This window comes from Arachis stenosperma, chromosome 1, assembly GCF_014773155.1.
Source record: "Arachis stenosperma cultivar V10309 chromosome 1, arast.V10309.gnm1.PFL2, whole genome shotgun sequence".
Taxonomy (NCBI): Eukaryota; Viridiplantae; Streptophyta; class Magnoliopsida; order Fabales; family Fabaceae; genus Arachis; species Arachis stenosperma.
Window position 1 is genome coordinate 10247109 of NC_080377.1, and position 24431 is coordinate 10271539.

Here is a 24431-nt window from a genome sequence, read left to right on the forward strand (position 1 = left end):
GATAAAATATATTACTATCATGACATAGCCGCAAATAAGACCTATACCGTTAAATATATATTATTATCACTATCATGACCTACCGGCAAATAATTAAAAGAGGAATACTAGGCTCAGCAATTTTGGTATTTTGTAATCATCAATTGGTCATCAATAGTGTTTTTAATGGTGTGAGATTATATCTAATAGTATCTAATGGTGGGAGATCTATCACTTTGTTTTGATAATTAAGTGTTGACCAAAAAATACAAAAATTACTGATCCCTAGACTTTTCCTAATTAAAAAAGACATATGTACCGTTATATATATTACTATTACTATCACAATTGACAACATAGAAAGAGAGAAATATAAAAGGTTTATTATTTTTAGTTATTATTTAATTATTGTTAATTTAGTGATCTAATAATGAAGAGTTTTTGATAGTATAAATATCGGTGGTTAAATATGACTATAATTTGATTAATTAATAATATTAATTATTACATATGGTGTATGAAGTCATCACTAAAAATATTAATCATTTAGTTAAATGAATGTGTATTTAAGGTTACTACAATTACAGTAAAAGAATTTTACCTAACAAAAAATAGTGTTTGTAACATGGGCCAGAAAAAAACTAATTAAAATAACTGTCCTCATATTAATTTATTAATTTGATCTAATAGTGTTTAATGGATTTTTGATCGGTCTTATTGTTTGGGTATTTGTTTTTTGCTATTGTCTTCTTTTTTATTAGGGTTAGGCCTTTTCTGTTTTTTAAATTTATCCGAATTTTTCTATTTCGATTTAGCTTATTATTTTTTCTCGAAATTCAGTCAATGTCTTTAATTTTGTTACAATTATGATTTTCTAGAACCTTTTAGGATGGAGTCCACTTTTTAGTGCATGTAGGTTAACTTTTAGATTGAGATTAGGTATCTCCATGGTCGATTTTACGAACCTCGTCATGTAGTCTTTAAAGCTTTCATGTTGTCCCTGCTTAATGGTACCGAAGTAATCTAAGTCGTACACATAGATCTTTGACGCGACAAAGTTGTTGATAAAGAGATTGGTCAACTCATCAAAACTTGATATAGATCCTGCAGACAAGTTAGAAAACAATATCAAGACAACACCATCTAAAAAGGTAGAAAACGTATAACAAGGTATTGGATCGGATGCACCGTGCATAAACATCGTTGTATAGAACTTGGGGACACGTATATTAGAATCGCCAATTATATTATAAGGTTTCAGCGTTATTGGCAGGATGAAGTTTTTAGACATCTGAAAGCTCATAATGCCTTTTAAAAATGGATTAGTCTTCTTCACCGCTTGCTTTGGGGTGGTTGTCACCACGAGTTTAGCCTTCGACGAGTGCTCGTCTTCGTCGTCTTTGTTTCAGGATTCTTGTGCTCTTCTCCCTTGTTTTGGTTGTTTTGTCTCTGATTCAACAAGTTAGCCATCCATCGATTTTTTGCTCGCAGAGACACGTTGATGGCCATTAGCTCATAAAAATTGGGTTGGGGGAGGAAAAGGGTTGCTCGGTTCTTCCGCTATGAGCGGTGACCTACAAAAAAGGAGTGAAAATATAGGATGGAAGATATGAAAATCAGGTTAGTTTAAAACTTCGTCCCCACGGTGGACGCCAAATATTTTTGTATGGTAAACTGGGTTTGAGGTATAACTCGTTCTATTTAGGGGTTGGACTTGAGATATACGTTGATTTCAAGAAAAATAGTGACGGCATGTACCTGCAAAGTCACTCTGATGCCCAAATTAGTAAGAGTAGAAGAAGAGTATAATGTAATTCAAAATGAATATAGTAACCTTTTACGATATTAAGAATTTTGTATTTATAAAATTGTTGCGCTATAAACAGTTATTAGTATTCGCAGGATATCAGCCTGATTTTATGGTACCACCCAGTGGCGGAGCTTAACTGAGACGGCCTCTCCAAACTTTTGTTAAAAAAATTAGTAGTACTTCTTCAAAAAATAAAAAATAGTTCAGTTGGTTCAAATACTTTACTATGACTTAAAATACCAAAGTTTAATCTTCATCTCTATTCAATAAGCAACACTCTTCTACCTTTGAGTTCAAATATAAAAAATTATGTATTTTTTATTTATGTAATTTAATATTATCTTATATTTTATTGTTTATTTAATTTAATTTTTTATATGATAAAAAATATTAGAATATTCAATAAGTATTGATATTATTGTATTTGTATAAATTGATAAAAAAAAATTCAATAAATATTATAAATTTTAATATTTATTTTTAACTTTTTTTTACATATTTTACAAGATATATATTTAAATTTTTATATAAAATAATTCTGAAAAATCAAAGAATTGATACATTTTTTAAGAGGAATGCTAATATTCAAAAATGAGAATATATAATTTTTACAATATCAACACCTATAGATAATTCTTCTATTTTAATGAATCATAAAGAAAATAAGATACAACCTTCAAAAGTTTAAAGAGTTACATCTAATAAGTTTGACTTTAATTCTTTAGAATAAGACATTGAAAAATAGTTTTAAATTTGGCAATATCATCCAAATCAGAAAAAGAAGGTTAGACGAACTTATCTTCAACGGGATTTATATCAAAAACATCTTGATAATTATCTTCTATTTGACCCTCCAAAATTTTATTTCAAGATCTATCACTAATACCACCCTTAAGCGATATTTGAGTTACACGGATAAGTCCAATAAAAAAAGAAAGCACGGTCCTTTAATTTGGCACATGTTTATTTAATTTTATTTAGATTTTAGTTTATATGTATAATTGGGCTGAGTTATAATCAATAAATTAAGTATAAATTACTATTCACTTATTCAGTACTTATACAAACTGTTGATATATAGGGTTGGCGGTAGTATACTCGTATACGGTATATGTACACGGTACAAATTTTCAAACATAAAGCAGAGGACGATTTTATTGTTGGATTTTTGGGCTCTCTTTTATGTGGAGAAAACGCCTAATTGCTATTATCTAAATTCATGAATAGTTAAAGTGGTTGAGATAAGTTAGGATTGAGAGAGAGAGATTATTTTTAAAGAAAAACACCAAACACTAAAGAGAAGAAAAGAGAAAAAGTTATTTTTGCACATACACAAAGCTGTCTCTGTAAATTGGTCGATGCAGATTCGTTAACCGTTGGATCGAGCTCAAATTTAGACAGTGTGTTCTATACATCTGGTTTTTATTTTCACCTTTCGGATCTTCAATTTGACATCTGTAGCTGGAGATATTGTCCACGCACAGTAGCTCTGTTTTTTGTGATATTTTTATCTTCTTGTTCTTGTTTTGTAAGCTTTGAAACTTGGGTTGTTTGGCTTGTTCTATACACGTTTTGTGCAGTAATTTGTGACTCTCTTGTACCCTATTTTTCATCATAATGAAGCTATATCCTGGTCTTAGTGACTCGTGATTTTTACTTCTCTCATTGAGGAGGTTTTTCACGTTAAAAATCTTGGTGTGTTAGCTTGTTTTCTATTTTCTGGTTTATGTGATTTTTTTCGTTGCTATTGGGTATTATTGTGCTGGTATTAATACTTGTTGTGAGTGGATATTGTTGCTCCTCTAATTCTTGCAAGTAGGGAATTGTGTTTTATTCCTATCAATTGGCATCAGAGCTCAGTATTGGGTATTTGGTTATAACTTGCTTGAAAGATGAAGACAAATAATTCTACTAAGATGATAAGTTTGAATGGCACTAATTACCATCTATGAAAGGACAAAATAAAAGATTTATTGTTTGTCAAAAATCTACATTTACTCGTATTTTCTACACAAAAACCAGAATCTAAAACAAATGAAGAATGGGAGTTCGAACACCAACAAGTTTGTGGTTTTATTAGGCAATGGGTGGATGATAATGTTTACAATCACATTGCTAATGGGACTTATGCTAGGGCTTTGTGGAATCAAATTGAATCCTTGTATGCTTCCAAGTCTGGCAATAATAAATTGTACTTGTTGAATATGTTGATGAATTTGAGATATAAGGAGGGGTCACAAGTATTAGATCACTTGAATGAATTTCAAGGGGTTCTGGATCAGTTGTCAAGCATGGAAATCAAGTTTGAAGATGAGGTTCAAAGATTTTGGTTACTAAATATTCTACCAGATTCTTGGGAGACATTTCGTATCTCTCTTACTAATTTTGCTCCGAATGGTAAAGTGAGTATGCAACTAGTTAAACGTTGCATTTTAAATGAAGAGATGAGAAGAAAGACGCAAAATTTTTCGTCACACTCTGAAATATTAGTCACTGAAACCAGGGGGAGAAATCATAATAGAGGTCAGAAGGGTAGAGGTAAAAGCAGGAGCAAATCCAAGTCAAGATACAAGAATATTGAGTGCCACTACTGTCACAAAATAGGTCACGTTCAAAAATATTGCTATCTTTGGAAAAAGAAAAACAAAGGTAAGCAAGAAAAGAAGGATGATAGTGGTAACGATCGTGTATCTTCTATTTCAAATGATCTTCTTACTGTTGATATTGTTGATTATGAGTACAAGGTCAATCTTGTTTCTGATGATGAGTTTAATTAGCTGGGTAATTGATAGTGGCACCTTAATACATGTTACACCGAAGAAGGAGTTCTTCACTTCTTATACTCCAGGTAATTTTGGAGTGCTTAAGATGGGTAATGATAGCTTGGCCAAGGTTATTGGTGTAAGAGATGTTTGTATTGAGACTAATATGGGAATGAAGCTGCTACTCAAAGATGTTAGACACGCTCCAGATGTTCGCTTGAATTTGGTTTCAGTTAAAAGGCTTGATAATGAAGGCTTTGTAAACACTTTCGGCTTTGGACAATGGAAGCTTACTAAAGGCAACTTAGTGGTGGCTCGAGAAAAAGGTACTTCAAGTTTGTATGTGATGTATGCCATGATTGCAAAAGGTAGTGTGAATGCGATTGAAAGTAAAGAAGTTTGTAACTTGTGGCACAAAAGACTTGGTCATATTAGTGAAAAAGGACTTAGCTATTTGGCTCGAAAGGATGCTCTTTCCGATTTGAAGAATGCAGAGTTGGAAAAATGTTCTCATTGCATGGCTGAAAAACAAAGAAGATTATCTTTCAAGAAGCATCAACCTTCAAGAAAATCAGACTTCTTGAAACTTGTGCACTCCGATATTTGTGGTCCTTTGAAGGTACGGTCTTTTAGTGGAGCTATTTAATTTATTACTTTTATTGATGATCATTCAAGAAAGCTTTGGACTTATGCTTTGAAAACAAAGAACCAAGCTTTGGAAAAGTTCAAACAATTCCAAGCTTTGGTTGAGAGGCAAACAGGTAACAAGCTTAAATGTATTCGCACTGATAATGGTGGTGAGTATTGTAGACCATTTGATGTGTATTGCAAGCAGCAAGGCATTAGGCATAAAAAGATACCTCCTAAAATACCTCAGTTGAATGGTTTGGCAGAAAGGATGCATAGAACACTGATTGAAAGAGTTAGGTGTATGTTTACTGAAGTTAAGCTACCTAAAGTCTTTTGGGCTGAAGCACTACTTACAGCGGCTCATGTGATTAATCTGAGTCCTACAATTGCTTTGGACAATGATGTTCCGGATCATGTTTGGTCAGGCAAAGATATCTCGTATGGTCACTTGAGAGTCTTTGGATGCAAAATATGTGTTCATGTTCCAAAGGATGAAAAGTCCAAGTTGGATGTGAAGACAAGACAATGCATTTTTATTGGATATGGTTAAGATGAGTTTGGTTACAGGCTTTATGATCCAGTTGAAAAGAAGCTTGTAAGAAGCCGTGATGTAGAGTTTATTGAAGACCAGACCATTGAAGATACTGATAAAGCAGAGAAGAGTCAATCACAAGAGAGCAGTGACTTGACTGATGTAGATCTAGTTCAGCCTCTTCCTTCATCAAAACTAGCAGAGAATCAAGATCAGGAGCATATGTAGCAAAATGAGCCTTTGGTTCCTGATGACCAGGAGATGGAAGATCCGATTGATGCTCCAGTTGATGATGATGCTGATAATCAACCTGAGCTACCTGAAGATCCACCAGGTTTCCATCCTAGGAGGCCTACTAGAGAGCGACGACCTTCAATGAGGTATCTTTCTAGTGAGTATGTGACATTTACTGATGGATATGCGACCTTGACTGATGGGGGAGAACCTGAATGTTATGAGGAAGCTATGGAAGGTGACGACAATAAGAAATGGTTTGATGCAATGCAAGATGAAATAAAATTCTTGCATGATAATCAAATATTTGAGCTTGTGAAGTTGCCAAAAAGAAAGAACGCTTTGCAGAACAGGTGGGTTTATAGGTTGAAGCATGAAGAAAATTCTCAGTGTCCAAGGTACAAGGCTAGATTGGTGGTCAAGGGCTACAGACAGAAAAAGGGAGTTGACTATAATGAAATTTTTTCACCGGTTGTGAGAAGATCTTCTATTAGGACTGTTTTGAGTTTGGCTGCAAGTCTTGATTTAGAGATAGAGCAGATGGATGTGAAAACTTCTTTCCTTCATGGTGATCTTAAGGATGAAATTTACATGGAACAACTTGAAGGTTTCATGGTAAAAGGCAAAGAGGATCATGTCTGCAAACTGAAAAAGAGCTTGTATGGCTTGAAGTAAGCTCTAAGACAATGGTACAAGAAGTTCGAGTCTGTTATGGTAGAACAAGGCTACAAGAAGACTACTTCTGATCATTGTGCATTTGTTAAACAGTTTGCTAGTAATGATTTTATTATCCTTTTGATATATGTTGATGACATACTTATTGTTGGTCAGAATGCTTCTATGATTGATATGTTGAAGAAGCAACTTGCAATGTCATTTGCAATGAAGGACCTTGAGCCGACAAAAGAGATTCTTGGTATAAGAATCGAGCGTGAGAGAAAGGAGAAGAAACTTTGGTTGTCACAGGAGAAATACATAGAGACAATGTTACACAGATTTCAAATGGAGAATGCAAAGTCCGTTACTACTCCTCTTGTTACACACTTCAAATTGAGTTACAAGCAAAGTCCATCAAATGTTGAAGAGAAGAAAGACATGAAAAAAGTCCCATATGCATCAGCCGTGGATAGTTTAATGTATGCTATGGTGTGCACAAGACCGGATATAGCTCATGTTGTTGGTTGTGTTAGCCGTTTCGTTACAAACCTAGGAAGAGAGCATTGGAATGCAGTAAAATGGATAATGAGATATCTTCGTGGTACTTCTAACATGAAGTTGTGTTATGGAAGTGATAAGCCTATTCTAGTTGGTTACACTGACTCAGACATGGCAGGAGATATTGACTCTAGAAGGTCTATTTCAGGCTTCTTGATCAACTTTGTGGTTGGAGCTGTGTCTTGGCAATCTAGATTGCAAAAATGTGTTGCTTTGTCTACTAGCGAGGCCGAGTTTATTGCTGTCACCGAAGCGTGCAAGGAAATGCTTTGGATGAAGAAATTCTTGAAGGAACTCGGGTTTACTCAAGAGAGGTATGCATTATTTTGTGATAGTCAAAGTGCTATAATCTTGGTAAAAACTCTACTTTTCATTCTCGATCCAAACATATTGATGTGAGGTATCATTGGATACGTGATGTTTTGGATGCTAAGTTGTTGAAACTTGAAAAGGTTCATACTGATGAGAATGGTTCTGATATGATGACCAAGGCATTACCAAGATGGAAGTTTGAAGTTTGTTGCTTAATCGCCGGATTGGCAGTTATCTCCACATAGTCGTGAGGGAGAGATTTGTTGGGTTTTTGGGCTCCCTTCCTATGTAGAGAAAAAATCCAAATACTAGTATCCAAGCCCATGAATAGTTGAAGTGGTTGAGATGAGTTAGGCTTGAGAGAGAAAGAGGTCATTTTTGAAGGAGAACACCAAACACTAGAGAGAAGAGAAGAGAGAAAGTTATTTTCTCACATACACAAAAATGTCTCTGTAAATTGGTTGCTGCAGATTCGTTAACCGTTAGATCGAGCTTAAATTTGGACAGTGTGTTCTACACATTTGGTTTTTTATTTTCACCGTTTGGATCTTAAATTCAATATCTGTATCTGGAGATATTGGCCACATACAGTAGCTCTATTTTTTGTGGTATTTTCATCTTCTTGTTCTTGTTTTGTAAGCTTTGAAACTTAGGTTGTTTGGCTTATTCTATGCACGTTTTGTGCAATAATTTGTGACTCTCTTGTACCCTCTTTTTCATTATAGTGAAGCTATATCCTGGTTTTGGTGACTCGTGGTTTTTACTTCTCTCATTGAAAAGGTTTTCCACGTTAAAAATCTTTTTAACTTATTTTCTATTTTCTTGTTTATGTGATTTTTTCCACTACTATTAGGTATTATTGTGTTGGTGTTAATACTTGTTGTGAATAGATATTGTTGCTCCTCTAATTCTTGCAAGTAGAAAATTGTATTTTATTCATATCATTTGTTAATCATGTTAGCAATGAGAGTGAACACAGCCATATGCTCAAGTAGGAAGAGAAGTGTGTCAACAACATTTTTCAATTAATTAAACTCATGAGGATATTTCACAGAAAGGAGATTATAGTGTTATAATGTTGTTGTATAGGGTGAAAGAGCTTACACAATTACACTATTATAAGTTTAATTAAATTTTCTGAGCTGGATTTAAACTTGATTTACTAAACTTATTTCTACGTCTAGTTTCAATTAATTAAAAAATATCTATATCTATATAAATATTAGAATTTAGATTTTCTAAATTTTGAATTTTATTTTAAAGAGTAAAGTGTGATCTCTCACCATTTATTTCATAAGTAATAAGACAAAAAATAAATATGAGAAAAAAATCATTTAATGGTAGAAAATTACACTTTATCCTCCAAATTAAAAATTCACAATTTAGAGGATCTAAATTGTAAATGTTATAACATAAAAATATTAAAAGATTAGCCGAATTTATAATTTTTAATTTGCAGTTAATAAACAAAATTTTAAAATATATTATTAAATTAATAAACTAAAAAAATTGAACTAATAACTAAAATATTAATCAAAAAAATAAATTTTATTGATCTTTTAACTTTTTTTTGTATTATTACAATAACAAATAAATTAATAATCAAAATTTAGTTAATTTTTTTATATAAAAAAATATTAATATTTATGTTAAAAATAAAATTATTTAATATAATTACAAATAAATAAATTCTATAAATAGAGAATCAACATACAAAATATAGAATACATATTAAATACTTGTTATCATTCTTGCAATATGCAGAATTCTAACAACACATAAAATGCGTCCATATTAGACATATGTCAATATTTTGGCTAATATACACTATATATATATTTTTTTTTGCACATTCACAATCCTATAATATTCTTCAAATATCAATATTAAAACATCATCTTCATCTCCGGATTAAAAATACCAATTTTAAGCTGAAAAATGAGACTATCTGAAAAATAAGAGTTGCTCCGTGCTCAGTGGTAGTGCTCACACTTGCTCCATCCCCTTTGTTATCTTCTTCAGTCTTCAGTCTTCACAAGAAAGGAAGAAACATGATATTGTCACTCCAAACCCCACGTCCACTCTCTCGCCTCCCTCGCTTCCTTCCATTCTCCACCAACGCCTCTATCACCCTAAACCAATCACAACCCGCCACGTGTACCTCACCCCCTCCACCCCACTCCCAAATCCTCTCCACTCGCCACTCCCTTCTCTCCCGCCAATTCTCCGCCGCCGACCTCCTCCGCTCCCACCTCCACCGTCTCAACCTCACCGAGCCCCACCTCCGCTCCTTCCTCCACCTCCCTGACCCCTCCGACCTCCTCGCTCAAGCCGACTCACTCGACCGCCGCATCGCCGCCGGTGAGGATGTTGGTCCCCTCGCCGGAGTGCTGGTGGCCGTCAAGGACAACATATGTACTGCTGATATGCCGTCCACCGGCGGGTCACGCATTCTCGAAGGGTACCGGCCGCCGTTCGACGCAACCGCCGTAAAGAGGGCGAAGGAGCTTGGCGCCATTGTTGTTGGAAAGACCAATCTAGATGAGTTCGGTATGGGTAGCACCACTGAAGGTTCTGCATTTCAGGTTCTTCAATTTTCTTTAATGTTTAATTTCAAGTATTTGCGATTCTGTTATTTCTAGAACTAGCTTATAGTTAATTTCATGCTGAGCATACTTAATTATATTGTGTTGTATTGCATTGCATTATGTTTTAATTGTTCTGATCGAAGTCTATGTCTGTTCTTTCTATTTCCAATTTGGGTGAAATGAATTGTGTAACTTTTCCTCAACCATTTTCTTTTGTTTCGTTTTGAGATAGTGAGTATAACTTCATCACAGATAGAAATTAAGCTCAATTTTATTTTTGAGGTTTTCGAATTGAGAGATCTTTAGATACTATGCACCTGCTACATGGTTCTAAGACCATGGTTGCATTGCTGGTACTCATGGATGTGGTGTAATTTGGCTAAGCTTTATGTTGTCTGGATTCTAGTGTTCTTGCTATGGCCCATTTATAACTGGGATTGGTTTACTCAGGTGATGCGTATGTTCATTCAATAGGTCACAGCCAATCCATGGGATCTTTCTAGGGTGCCAGGAGGATCATCTGGAGGATCGGCAGCTGCAGTTTCTGCCAGGCAGTGTGTGGTATCACTGGGAAGTGATACTGGTGGAAGCGTGAGACAGCCAGCATCTTTTTGCGGTGTTATAGGTTTGAAGCCAACTTATGGGCGTGTCTCAAGATTTGGACTTATGGCGTATGCGTCTTCACTTGATACTATTGGTTGCTTTGGTTCATCAGTCGCTGATGCCGGGATTCTCCTTCATGCAATTGCTGGTCATGATAGATTTGATGCCACCTCAAGTAATCAAGTAAGAGTTCTTTTGTATTTGGTATAATTGTTATAGCCCATCTAATCTCCTGTTGTTAGCTGAAGTTGTCAAAGGTATTGGCATAATTTGTCTATAAGATGGGCAGTTGCCGAAATCATTGCAAGTGTTTATTTATGTATTTCTTGTTATTAAGCAGATTCCTAAATTTATTTCTCAGGATGTGCCCAACTTTCTGTCTCATTTTGTCTCTGCTAGTTCCTTTGAAAGTAAGCCCTTGAAGGGTCTGAGAGTTGGTCTGATCCGTGAAACCATTGGTGACGGTGTTGATGCTGGAGTAATTTCTGCAATTCATTCTGCTGCTTCCCATTTTGAGGAATTAGGATGCTCTGTAAATGAGGTCCTTCTCATCATTTTACTTAGTTCGTACCTATAGCTTCTTTATAAGTTTATGTTAGCACAATTATATTTTTAGTATGTTTCATTCATTTGCTCTTAAATGTACAGGTCTCACTTCCATCCTTTTCCCTTGGGTTGCCAGCCTACTATATCCTTGCTTCATCTGAATCATCTTCCAACTTATCTCGCTACGATGGTATCAGGTGATAGCTAAATGCTCCATGGCCTCCCTCCGAGATAAAAACACACGCATTCCACAATGTTTTCTTCTATGCTCTTTATTCTTGTTTTGTCGGGTTTGACACCTGCTCCTCCCTCTTTCCTTTTTCTAATCTATTATCTAGATATGGAAATCAAGTTTATGCTGATGAGCTTGACTCTCTTTATGGAAGTTCCCGAGCTAATGGATTTGGTTCTGAGGTACATCCTTTTACTCCCTAGATTTCAAATTTGGTGATATACGGGTTTTTGGCAGCTTTGTATGTGTCTATAAAAGGGATGGTCTAAAATGTTCATTGTTGCTCTTAAAAGCTGGCTATGAATTTTAAATGCATATTTCAGGTCAAAATGAGAATTTTGATGGGGACATATGCCCTTTCGGCTGGTTACTATGATGCATACTACAAACGTGCACAGCAGGTACTGCTAAAGCATTATTCATTTTGCTATAACTATTATATTTGGTCCATTTCCCATTGTGTATTATAAAGTCTAAAGCAATGAAATAGGGATACGTGGTATGATAGATATGCTCATGGATTTTCTTATTTATTTATTTATTTTCTCTGTTGCATTCATGTCTAAATTTCATCTACATAGGCAGGTTAATCTTTGAAAAAATATTTATGACTATATTTTCACAGGTGAGAACCATAATTAGGAATAGCTTTACAGAAGCACTCAATCAAAATGACATCCTGATTTCACCAGCAGCTCCTTCACCTGCTTATAAAATTGGTAAGCATCTACATTTGCATCTTATTGCTTCGTTACGATTGCATTTCATTGCCTGCATTATTAATTGTCTATTTGCTTGTGACCTTTTAAGGTGAAAAGAAAAATGATCCCTTGGCCATGTATGCAGGAGACATCATGACTGTAAGCATTTCAATGTTATTGTTTGATTTCCATCTCGTACTTTTATTACATTAGCATTTACCCGGCAAATATTCTTAGTATGAGAAAAGGAATCGCCTAGTGGAATAAAGTCACCAATTAAGAGTTCATCCTCTTTGATATTGTCTGAATTTCTATTTCTAGGTACTTAATATTCATTTACCTGTCACTAACCATAATCTTTGCCCCCCCCCCCCCCCTCCTCTCTCTCTCTCTCTCTCTCTCAACAGGTAAATGTTAACCTAGCTGGACTACCTGCCTTGGTTTTACCATGTGGATTTGTTGAGGGTGGGACTGCCGGGCTTCCTATTGGTCTCCAAATGATTGGTGCAGCATTTGGTGAGGTATGACTTTTTCTATCTATTGCACTCAACTCCTTGTTGATGGATATCAGGGATATTGTCTTTAGTTTTATTCCCGTTATCAGTCATCATTTCATATAGACATGAATCATGATTTGATGCATTTTCATTGTTTCCTTACATGTAGCTTAATGGAAAACAGAATTGTTTTCTTGTTGCTATGCAATTATCAAGGGACACAAGTATTTATCCCATTTTAAAATTTGTGTTTTTTTTCTCTTTCAAATATGATTTTTGTTGAGATAAAATCCAATGTGTTTCCAGAAAGCTAATTACAAATAAGAAATTTGTGTGTTTGACTTGGGTCTTGTCCGAAAATAAGAAAAAAACTGCAGTGTCTTTGCTTTATCAGTTCTAAAGAGACAAGTCGAATTTTATTCTTGTGAATGAATAATAGGATCCCCATCCTTTATATGGTCTTGCAGGAAGAGCTTCTGAGAGTGGGACATATCTTTGAGCAGACGCTTGAAAATTGCAGATTTGTTCCACCAATTATAGCTGAAGACATTGCAAGCTAGTATAAATGATCCTTCTACCTTTCGGTGATCCATAAAAAGTTACATTAATTCATGACAATATGGTGGTTGAAGTATTTTTTTTTCCGAGGCAATTCAGTACTATATGCTGGTGGCATTCAATGATTCAAATTAGTAACTTAAGGAATATGATTTTGACAGTAGCAATGTGAGATTCGTTTAGTTAGCTTTTGATATGGTGAATGGGGTGTCACCAGCATTTTCGATGAAAGACCCCTAACAGCTATAATTTGGTCAATGTAAAACTGTGTTAGGTTGATTTATGTGTAAAGAAGCAAATGGTTGTTTAGCACTTTCCAAAAATTTTGGTTAATGTAACTTTTTCGCATTAAGAAGTATTAAGAAATTTTTAAAGTAGAAATTCAGGTGCAAGTTAACTTCATGTGAAGTTGATAATTAAGAACTGTTAGATAATAATTTAATCCTATCAAATTATTTAACGACTCTTAACTATTAAGTTTACATGAAGTTAACTTCATCTAAGTTTCTACTTATTTTTAAATTTGCTTGGATACTATGTCTTGAATGAGAAAAATTTGTAACCAGAAACTTATTTTAAATTTGCTTGGATACTATGCCTTGAATGAGAAAAATTTGTAACCACCATTGGTGAAGTTGGTAGATACTTAATTCTTTTTAGGGTAACATAATGTCATAATGTTTTAAATTAAAAATCTATCTTATCATAAAAGATTTATTTAACATGTGCTTTTTAATAATAATATTAAGATTATTATTAGTTAAAAAAATAATTATTTTATTTTAATAAATACATAAATCTATTAAAAATTTAAATATTATATTTTTTTATAAAAACCTTTCAAATCGATAATTTTATACACATATTAGCTAATTTTATCACAAATTATATAATTAAAGGGAAAAAAGACCTACATTCAATATACTTCAATGAAAATCTAAAAATTAATGCAACAATTGAATGAAATCTTATTCATATCACGAGCATCCAACAAACCAAACCCAACCCAACCTTATCCCAATAAAGTTCATCTAAAAGACTATAATATAAACTATGCCTTTTGTGCGTTTGAGTTAGGAGTTAAGACTCACCAACGGCGCACGTTAGCATCCTCAGCTCACCCAAAACACCGCGTGAAGTTCACGCTCCCTGGAATCCTCCTCTCTGCGCGTTCCGATTCCTCTCTTTCTCTCCCTCCTCGTTGGTCCTTCGATTTGGCGACGAGGTTCCCGTACCTTATTCGTTGATCCACCTTCGTTCGGATCGCGTCTAGATTCGATCGATTATGTAAGCATTTAGCCAAATCTCGTTGTATCTTTCATGAATTGGAATCCTGTTTTTGATGATCTACTTTATCTGTGATCCATCCTTGTTAATTAATGTTCTTTCGAAATTTGTATTCGAAAAAAAATCGAGAAGGAAATAACAATTCTCTCTCTTTTTATTTTTCCCCGCTGATTTATTAGCCAAAATTGTGGAACTATGAATAATTCCACTGATCATCTGTTTATTAAGGGCAATGATATGAATTAATAGAAATGTGAATTTCTTAATGGAACCGGATTCAGTTCTCATCTTTTTTTCAATTATGTATGCATGTATGCTATGGCTGTCTTGAAAATTTATCTTTGACGTCATCAAGTGAGTTTTTCAATTGAGAGAATCCAATTCTATGCATGTATATATGAATCTACAATATTTTTCTAATAGAAGTAAATTTTCATTAACAAGAAGAGAAGGATGTTATATGAGGAAGAGAACATGAGAGGTTAGTTTCTATTGGTTTTCATGATTAGTTTGAATGCTTATAGTCTTACTGTTTTCTTGGTTATCAGTGTCATTATGATGAGAAGAGGCGAAGTTCAATTACCGGCGCGGAAACTTCCATCCCTGGTTGATCTATGTGTTCAGAAAATAATAGATAATATAAGATACCTTGGAAACGTTGGTTGTGTCGATCTACACCTGCTCGAGCGAATTTTGCCACACTGCACGGTTGATCAGTTGATTCATGTGGAGAAGGCAAGCGAAGTAAGTTAAGGTTCTCGTTTTTGTCAACTATGTATGGAGCTATCACCAGGTGAAATGGTTTGTCTAATTTGCCCAATATGCTATGCAGGGAGCTGATTTGAGTCCGGTGACTGATAAGTTATGGAAAGGGATGAGAGGAAATTCAAGGAAGTAATTTGTCATTTAAATGGAAGCAGTTGTACGAGGTGAATTTTTTACTTGGTCATTCTTTGATTCCTTTATCATAATTCTTTTTGGTTCGACTCGGTTATATTTTAGATGAATAGGGTGTATTCGATAAAAATTGTTAGCTGCGCTCACTACGTTAACTCTCTGCAGGCAAAACAGAAAGAAATAGCCGAGGCTGAGAAGGAAGTATCTAATCGAATCAGGAATCTGTACAAGAAAGAAGATGCAAGTATGTTCCTAGTGTGTGCATTATTGGCTACTTGTTTTAGTTTTCCTTGCCTTTCCTGCTTTGCTGAACGTGAATATCCTTTTGTCTACCTGATTTGAATCTTTCTCAACCTTTTAACATACATGTTTGTTTTATCCAAACAAAATGCTAATATGACTTGATAAACATACATGTTAACTGTTAGCTTGATGAACAATGTATTGGAATTCTGTAGAAAAACAGAGTAGGCAAGTACAGCTGTGCACTAAAACTCCACCTTCGAGTAAAAAAAGATTCTGGGGAGGTAACTAGTTCACTCTACTATTGTGCTTTATATTTTATTTATGTTTCATCAGGTTGCACTTTTAAATGTTGTTTAATCTTTGAGGATCTGTTGTAGATGGACCTGGTTACAATGTGTCAAACTTGAAGAGCAACATAATGAAGAAGTCAAAAATAGAATTTCTAAAGAGGTAACTTATAATGGTGGATGGAAGCAGGGGCCTTAAGGTTTATAATAATTTCTTTTGGTCATATCAATGATCATTAGTTGGGCAAAATAAATTAGTAATATAATTATGGTTGTTTTGTTGTATAATTTTATCTTATAAATATAGACCCCTTTGTCTTTTCTTCTTTTACAGTCATGAGATGAAAAATCTTGCAGTGATGAAGAAGAATACTTTCCAGAGGACTAGTAGGTATATATGACAGCAACTTTTTGGTTAGAAACTTTTTCTAAGAATTTTTCTTTGTTTTTTGGCTATACATCTACCTAATTTGTAGTGTTTGTAATACTTTTACAGGAGCTAACAGTTTAGTTATTGCTTCCAAAATAATTATCTTAATCCTCACTCCCTTTTTTGTTCTCCTTTTATTTTTCTAAACAATCTTCCATTGCTTATTGTTCTGCAGTTCAACAAGCATTACAAGGACTGGAAGTACTTCTGGAATTGGTTCAACATCAAAAGATCCCAAATCCATCAGAAGGATGTTTTAGGAGCAAATTATGTGAGAGATAGCAATGCTATGGATCATTATTTGCTTTTAAACTGTAATGTTAGTTTCAGCTATCTTAACGCTAAGAAAAATGGCTTACTTTTCTTTGTTGTATTTATTGCATAAGTTGCATCGAGGCATGCATGGTAGTTGATGTAATCTGTTTCTTACATAAATGAAATTAGCATCTTCATACCGAATGAGTTTATGATCTAGCTGCAAAACAAATGGAAAAAAATATTTACTTATGAAGGGAGATGCATAAGAATATCATGGGCAGAAAGTTTGTGTAACCAATTTGTATCCTATACATTTATTCAATGATGTACACTTTTTGTATCCAGATACATTATTGTACCAAAAAGTGAAAGTGACTGATAAAAAGAAACGGAAGGAAGGACACAATGGATGTTACATGAACTCATCATATATGCGATCCTTCCCTTTCATGCTGAAGGCATGGCATGCAGTGACTCTGCCTTAGGCAGGTGAGTTCCTTGATGTGTATGAGAGAAAAGTTATGTGCCTAAGCACATTGAATGAAAGTGAAAATGTTTAAGAAAGTTATTTGAAATGTTACCAATATTGTCCTGTCAGGAATATCTGGTATAAGGGTTTAGTATTGACTTTTTGAATAACTAGGTTATACCAGTTCATTTCATTTCATCAAGTATCCAACAACCATGTTATTGCTGTTGCACTCTTGTAAGTGTTGAAGACTTGGACACCCTCAAGAAAATATAAATGTTTTTGTGACTTACCTGATGCTTAAACATATCTTAATCAGCATGTAATCCCTAAACTCGACTTTTTTTTTTTTAATGTCAACATGTTTCTGTTGCCTGAAGTCATTGAATCGGCCTCATCAGTCATCACATTTGTCATATGACACGCATAAATATCTCTCTATATATATACATCTATAGAATAGATATAGGGAACTACTTGAGGTACTTGTCTTGTGTCCAAATTATTTTGTTTCCTAAAATATATCGAAGTGGAGTTGAAATTAAATGATAAAATGAAAACAAAATACTAACAAGCGTCTTGAGCAGTTGTGAAATGCATTCAAAAAATTAAAGGATTTATCTTTTTACTATTATTTATTTATTACTTAAGTGTCTTAGACAAATTCTATAACGGCACTAATTAGGAAAAAATGGCAAATCTAGTAGGATATAATAAATGAAAAAGTAAATAAAATAAAATCCAATGGAACTTCTTTATATCACCAATAATGTAAAATAAAATGATCACAAAACCAAGAATATTAACTAGTTTGATTTCATTCCATCCACAGATGTTACTTGGCATATATTGATTGATCCCTCTGGAACTGCAAATCCTGCTATCATTATTCTGCTACTAGAATAGAATACAAAACTGGCCGCATTATTTATGAAGATACATCCTCCTGAGGTCTCTTGCCTCATTCTGCTTTAGCCATAGTAAAACTTAGGCAATATAAGCCATAAAAGACTTTGGAACCTTTAAGAATTACTCCCTCTGTTTTAAATATAACTGTACAGAAAACAATAAAACATACTTTCTTAGAACTTAACAGACATATATTGGAACAAAGGGAGTGAAAATCATATATTGGCAATGTCATTAGCAAAACTATATATATTACCTATATCCCAGTTCCAGCGAGCCGCCGCTTTGAGGCATTCGATACGGTCAACTGGCCAAGCTTGTCAGTGTTACTTGATTCTGTTCTTTCTTTGATTGGTGCATAATGCCTCAGCCATTCCCCAACATAAACCTGGACATGAAATAGATTAAGGTGACATTAGGGGAACACTAGGGGAAATCCAAAATCATCCACAACAGATATCACTGTTAGTATTGGTAATCAGAGATGATAGAAAACGTAGAAGAAACTAATTCATATACTAATGGAGTAATGGGATACTAACAACTAGGCCAATTTGATTCTTACCCTCAACCGTGGTTGTGCTATATTTTAAATATCTCAATGTCTAAGAAAACCATAACTGGAGAAATGAGTTGAAGAAAGTAAACAACCTGTTGAGGCCTCATAATCTTCGTATCAGGATCATCCAAAGACTCTCGCCAATGCGCCAAGTAACCAGCCATTCGAGGGATAGCAAATAAAATAGTGAAGTACTCAGGTGGAAACCCCATGGCCCTGATCACATAAAGGCATTAGCTAAAGCCTAGTAACATATATTAGGAGGGATAACCTTATCTTATGCTCCCTAGAAAGAAAAACCTGGTGTAATATAGCTTTACCTATAAATTAGTCCAGAGTAGAAGTCAACGTTTGGATATAGCTTTCTTCTGATGAAAAATTCATCAGATAGTGCAACCTTCTCCAAGGCAACTGCAACCTGCACAATCAAAAAATTGTATATTGTATTAATAAGTTTTGATTTTAGATTGAAACCTTTTGAAGTGCTTTAAATTTGAATAACATTCAGATACAGATACAAACAGCTAGAATAGTTTGCAGCAAAATCTTCGAAATGTAGAATTTGATATTGTATTAATATCCCCTGATCAAACCATCTCCTGCTCAAAGAATAATAAAATAGACGGCAAATAGATGGAGTAAGAGATTGAAAGATGAACACCTCAATAAGAGGATCCCGGCCAACAATGGAAAACACTTCCTCTGCTAGTCTCTTTAGGACCTTTGCTCTGGGATCATAGTTTTTGTAAACACGATGTCCAAAACCACTAAGCTTTCGCTTCCTGGAGGAATAGCATCCAAAACACAAAGTAGAAGGCACAAAAGTTATACAAGAAAAAGAAGATCTTTAAAATAATACTAATAATAATACACACTTTGCTTTAACACCCTCAATGAACTCTGGAATTTTGTCAACAGTTCCAATTTCACTCAGCATTTTAAGAACAGCCTGCATCAAATGTCAATTCATATATGATAACCTCATTTTTTTCCCAAATAAGAAACATGCTAAATAAAAATGATCATGAAATCTCATCAATCAGTTATATTACCTCATTAGCTCCACCATGAAGAGGTCCATATAGAGCTCCAACAGCACCAGCAACAGCAGTGTATACATCAACACCACTGCAAATAAGGTAATCATTAAGCAATATAGAACAGCATGATTTCTTTTGCGGAAAGATCACTATTCAGAAAAGTTCTATCCAGTGTGAAAGCTCATTCGATATGGTGTAATAGCAGGAGTATCAGCTGAAGTAGGAATATGTCTACCTTGATGCAAGATGCCGAACAGCGGATGTGGAACAATTCATTTCATGTTCAGCATGCAGGATGAAAATAATATCCAGTGCACGACTTAGCCGGGGATTCGGTTTATATGAGCGGTTGCCTCTGAAGTTAAACACATTGAACATTTTGTTTTAGTCATACCCGATGCTGATATAGCTTCAGCATAACAAAAATCAGCTAGTATGTTACTACCATTCTATCATCAAGAATAAATGACAATCCTGTTTAAATAATGAGATCACAAAGGAAAATAAACCGAAAATAACGCAGTTCCAAATCATCTGACAGAAACAACAGTTAGACATACAGAGAATCAAGCATGTATAGGAAGTTCTCTGTGTAAGAAAGTTGATTGGATGGAAGCACAGGTGGCCGTCCCGCCATTCTGAGATAAATTGCTGCAGCAATTGTTGTTATCTGCATTGAGAAAGGGAAAATGATATTGCCAAAGAGGTAATAAGATAAATTCCAAATAATAAGTATAGAATTACATGAATGCTACACAAGAACTTCAGAGGAAACAAACTTAGCAAGGGCAGGTAGCATTCAGAATAAATCAATGACTAATTCAGCACACATAAGTAAAAGCTACAAACTGCAGATACTGAAAAAAAAATAGAGAGAATGGAGAAACCAAACCTTTCCGATAATCCGAGCTATTTGTTTATCTCTGACTTGCTTTGAGTTGTAAACATCAAGACCCTGCATTGAAGTATGATAAAGGGTTTTAAAAGAAATGATCAGAGCTAGATGAAAAAATGTTGAAAAGCTGAAAAGTTGGGAAACTGTTTTTGTTTTGTGTTACTTACTCTGAGTGCAGGATTAGCATCAGGATGATGAACAGATAGAGCACTCATGGCATTAACAAGCACACCCATAGGATGAGCATCATGTGGCATTGAATGTATGATATCCTACAAAAACAAAAGCGGAATCAGTTGTTTACAAATCTAAAATCTAGAATCTTGCATTAATAGAAAAACCAGAAGGCTCACCAAAACTCCCTGCGGTACAGCTGAATGCTGAGATACAGCGAACTCCCAATCCAATAACTGATTTTCAGAAGGTAAATTTCCATACACTAGAGACACATGAATCAACCTTATGAGAGAAATAAATTTGACGAAAAAAGTTTTCATGAATAGTATCGTATACGTCAAGAGTATACATAATACAGTGAATAATACTATACGGATACTATTGCAACTTAGGAAAACTCCATAACCGGATAAAAATCAGTTACACATCTCAAATTACTCTACACAGTTGGCTGGATCTCAAACTTACTTATGAGGTAGGCTACTTCCATGTATGTGCTTTTCTGTGCCAATTCCTCAATAGGATAGCCTCTATATCTAAGGATTCCTTCATCACCATCAATATAAGAAATAGTTGATCTAACAGGTGCAGTGTTCAAATAGCCAGGGTCATAAAGTTTCAATCCCTTGTCATTCTTTCCAATCGATATCTGCAATTAAATAAATAAATAATTTAATTAATATTACAAAAACAACTTCCACTTCCTCCTTCGTTCTCAGTTTTGGCGGGAGAATTAGCCATAGTTACTAACACTTGTTCAAAATCGGAGTTTTGATTGCAGGGATAATGGTACCTTCTTGAAGTCGGTGGCTTTGACGGCGCCTTCGGGAGACACCGGAATATAGTACTTCTTACCAGTCCTCTCGTCCACCACCGTCAGTGTCCCCTTCAGGCTCGTCGCCGTCGCCGGAGCAGACAGCTGGAGTGGCTGGAGGTGGTCCTCGGAGGCGGTAGAGTCAGAGGAAGGAAGGAGGTGAGCGGTGAGAGTGGCCAAACGGTCACGTGCCACGTGGACATGCGATGATTCGGAGGTGAAGGTGGTGGCAGACATTATGATCGAATTTTGTGAAGTGCAAGCAAAAAAATGATGAGAGAGAGGGAGAGAGTGGATTGGGTGAGAAGAGAAGAGTGTGGAAGGAAGAATAAAAATATGAAGAAGATGATGATTGGATTGAGAGTTACGTAGAAGAGTGTGCCATGGCATATGGATCATTTTTGTCATGCCGCATGTTACTATATCTGTTCCAATTTTTGGGGTTATAATAATAATGGAGGAAATTTTAAGAATCTAGTTATTATTAATACTTATTAAACTCCACTTCGCAGTTTATCACTTGCTGTTAAAAGTTTTGAATTCTGGTATTAGCTGATGGTAGTGCATGATTCTCATTTCTCACCAAAATGACATGGTTTTGACTTTTGAAACCCCATGGTTTCATTTGATTCTCTGGGACCCTTCAAGTGTTGTGAAAAAATTACAACTATAATACGAATATATAAATAAGAATTCCTATACATCCAAATATTTTTGACAATCTAAGTCTAATTAAATTTGTCTAAATCTAACAAAAAATTTTATTATAAGCAATGTGTATACATGTCTTGTTGCGTTTTATTTTTATTTTTTCTCCTCTTCTTTTTCATGTTATTACAGTTATTTATTTATTCTTTTTTTGTTTGATATTTTTTATTTTATTCTTTTCAAGAGAGTAAATCAAGAAAAATTAAAAAAAATAAAATAAGGAGAAGATGAAGAAAAAAAAAATGACAAAAAAAAGACTAATCAAAAGATGAGAAAAAGAAAGAAAATTTTTGAATTGTATAGGACAATGAGACCAAATACACTAGATTTACATAATGATTGCGATACAATTAACTCAAAAATGCACCGAAATTACAGGAATTTCTGAGTTTATAGAATGCATAATTTTCGGTTCATTTGTTATTATACAATGGTGTTATTATAATGATATTTTGATTCATTTGTCGTCCAAGTGTGTTGTCAATAAACAATTTGTCTTAAAGATTGGGATGACTTTTAAGACAAATTGAATGGAATGAAATGAAATATAATGCAATGGAATAAAGTGATAATGAATAATTTCATTCTTCTTTGCTAAAAATTTGGTCAATATTTATCAGCATAAAGTGAACCTCAATAGAATTAAAAAAAATAAAGTGAATCTCAATTAGTTCAAATTTGAACAAGTTGCCAAAAAGATCGAATTCATTTTTAGATCCAAATAAACCTCAATTAAGTTAAAAAATGAACCGAAATTACTTAAAGAATAAAAAATTTGATCAATACTTATCAGCAGCATCTAGTGAACCTCAATTAACACACAAATGAATCAAAATTAGTTCAGGATTTAAACAAGCAGTTAAAAAATAAAATCATCAATAAAAACACATCGAATTCATCTATGGATTCAAATGAACTTCAATTAAACTAAAAAATGAACTGAAATTACCTAAAGCAATAAAAATTTTGATCAATATTTATCAGCAGCATCAAGTGAACCTCAATTAATTCACAAATGAATCAAAATTTGTTTGGATTTGAACAAGCAATAAAAAAGACTCAATCGCCAACAAAATCGAATTCATTTTTAGATCCAAATGAACCTCAAATAAACTGAAAAATAAACCAAAATTATTTAATGATGACACCAGAGGAAATTAGAATTAATAAAGATGTTAGTAAAATATTGGTATTGTTAGTGATGATGAAAAAACAAAGAAGAAGCGAAGACAGTGAAATGTACACACGTGAATTTAAAATATTTGGTTGGATTTAGTTAGAATTATGACTTGAATGTAGAAGCAACGATAATAAAATATGCGCGCGTAAATTTAAAATATTTAATCTAACTTTGTTAGAGTTATGACTTGAATGTAAACTTTTATTCTATAAATAATTAAGAGTTTATCATACCCTTAAAGCACATATGAAGGTTATAAAATAAGAAAATTGTTATTAAAAATATAAAAAATTTAAATTTTTAATATATTATTTTATATTTATTAAATAAAAATACTTAAAACTTTTCACTAATATTAAATATATCATGTACTTAAAAATACATGTTTACAATAATTAATTATTAAATTAATTATTTGTATAAAATATATATTAGAAATAAATTATATAATATAGATATTTATCCAAAATGTACAAGAATTAATTTAATAGTTGATTGTTGGAGTACATATAAAAACTACAGAGGTAAGGGATTTCTAAAAAATATAGATATATCATATATGGTATTATCTAACCTCATGGTGGATTCACAATTCCATGCTTTGATCCACTTGATGACTACATTTGCCCTATCGAAGATTGTTATATGTTGTTGATGCTGCCCTGCTGCAATTAATAATAATAATAATAATAATAATAATAATAATAATTAATAAAAGGAAGAGGTGAGACAATTCAGCTAAATCCAAGTGCACTTGTGCATGATGGAGTCATAAAACTAAAAGCTCGCCAAGAAGGAACAGTTGGACATATATAAATAGTCAAGAGACGGAGTTAGACAAAATATTAGAGAAAGACAAAAAATATTTATACAATAAACTAAGACTAAAATAAAATTTTAAGAAGGGACTAAACTAAAATTTACATATAATTTACATATAAAAAATTAAAATTAAGGGGGTCATGCCCCCTTTCCTACCACCTGACTCCGCCCCTGTAAGCACTGCCGGTGTCTTTTCAAAGAAGACAGAGAATTTCTGATGAAGAATCTTAATTGCTATTTCACCATTATACTGA

At 33.8% G+C, this 24431-nt stretch overlaps 3 protein-coding genes across 3 annotated transcripts; 2 read left to right on the top strand and 1 right to left on the bottom strand.

The window, feature by feature from the left end:
• The first annotated feature begins 9390 nt into the window (after positions 1 to 9390).
• LOC130960346 (glutamyl-tRNA(Gln) amidotransferase subunit A, chloroplastic/mitochondrial) lies at positions 9391 to 13628 on the top strand. The gene is made up of 10 exons (XM_057885732.1): positions 9391 to 10059; positions 10537 to 10848; positions 11027 to 11206; positions 11314 to 11408; positions 11550 to 11625; positions 11767 to 11844; positions 12069 to 12162; positions 12254 to 12303; positions 12552 to 12665; positions 13109 to 13628. Exons 1-10 carry the CDS (start codon positions 9526 to 9528, stop codon positions 13199 to 13201), a joined length of 1626 nt encoding a protein of 541 aa, XP_057741715.1. The 5' UTR covers positions 9391 to 9525; the 3' UTR covers positions 13202 to 13628.
• Positions 13629 to 14231: 603 nt separating this feature from the next.
• Positions 14232 to 16948, top strand: LOC130966283 (uncharacterized). The gene is given in 10 exon segments (XM_057891071.1): positions 14232 to 14486; positions 15035 to 15230; positions 15319 to 15362; positions 15364 to 15415; positions 15549 to 15627; positions 15842 to 15910; positions 16007 to 16079; positions 16251 to 16307; positions 16522 to 16579; positions 16581 to 16948. Coding segments are annotated over 9 exon segments (669 nt in total). The 5' UTR covers positions 14232 to 14486; positions 15035 to 15041; the 3' UTR covers positions 16629 to 16948.
• Positions 16949 to 17749: 801 nt separating this feature from the next.
• On the bottom strand, positions 17750 to 21815 carry LOC130966275 (citrate synthase 3, peroxisomal). The gene is made up of 14 exons (XM_057891066.1): positions 21447 to 21815; positions 21122 to 21302; positions 20830 to 20915; positions 20644 to 20748; positions 20474 to 20536; positions 20142 to 20251; positions 19817 to 19936; positions 19594 to 19669; positions 19417 to 19490; positions 19203 to 19323; positions 18862 to 18959; positions 18634 to 18757; positions 18239 to 18370; positions 17750 to 18126 (listed from the first exon to the last, which is right to left on the bottom strand). The coding sequence occupies exons 1-13, from the start codon at positions 21702 to 21704 to the stop codon at positions 18239 to 18241; spliced, it is 1548 nt and encodes a 515-aa protein (XP_057747049.1). The 5' UTR covers positions 21705 to 21815; the 3' UTR covers positions 17750 to 18126.
• Between the last annotated feature and the right edge of the window lie 2616 nt (positions 21816 to 24431).

What these genes read in the sequence shown, in the direction of transcription:
- LOC130960346 (XM_057885732.1), top strand. Translation starts at nt 9,526, where the DNA reads ATGATATTGTCACTCCAAACCCCACGTCCACTCTCTCGCCTCCCTCGC. An exon ending in ATGCCACCTCAAGTAATCAA is followed by an intron (nt 10,849 to 11,026) that starts GTAAGAGTTCTT and finishes TTTATTTCTCAG; the next exon opens with GATGTGCCCAACTTTCTGTC. An exon ending in ACTACAAACGTGCACAGCAG is followed by an intron (nt 11,845 to 12,068) that starts GTACTGCTAAAG and finishes ATATTTTCACAG; the next exon opens with GTGAGAACCATAATTAGGAA.
- LOC130966275 (XM_057891066.1), bottom strand. Translation starts at nt 21,704, where the DNA reads ATGTCTGCCACCACCTTCACCTCCGAATCATCGCATGTCCACGTGGCA. An exon ending in AAGCCACCGACTTCAAGAAG is followed by an intron (nt 21,303 to 21,446) that starts GTACCATTATCC and finishes ATTTAATTGCAG; the next exon opens with ATATCGATTGGAAAGAATGA. An exon ending in AGATTATGAGGCCTCAACAG is followed by an intron (nt 18,371 to 18,633) that starts GTTGTTTACTTT and finishes TTTCATGTCCAG; the next exon opens with GTTTATGTTGGGGAATGGCT.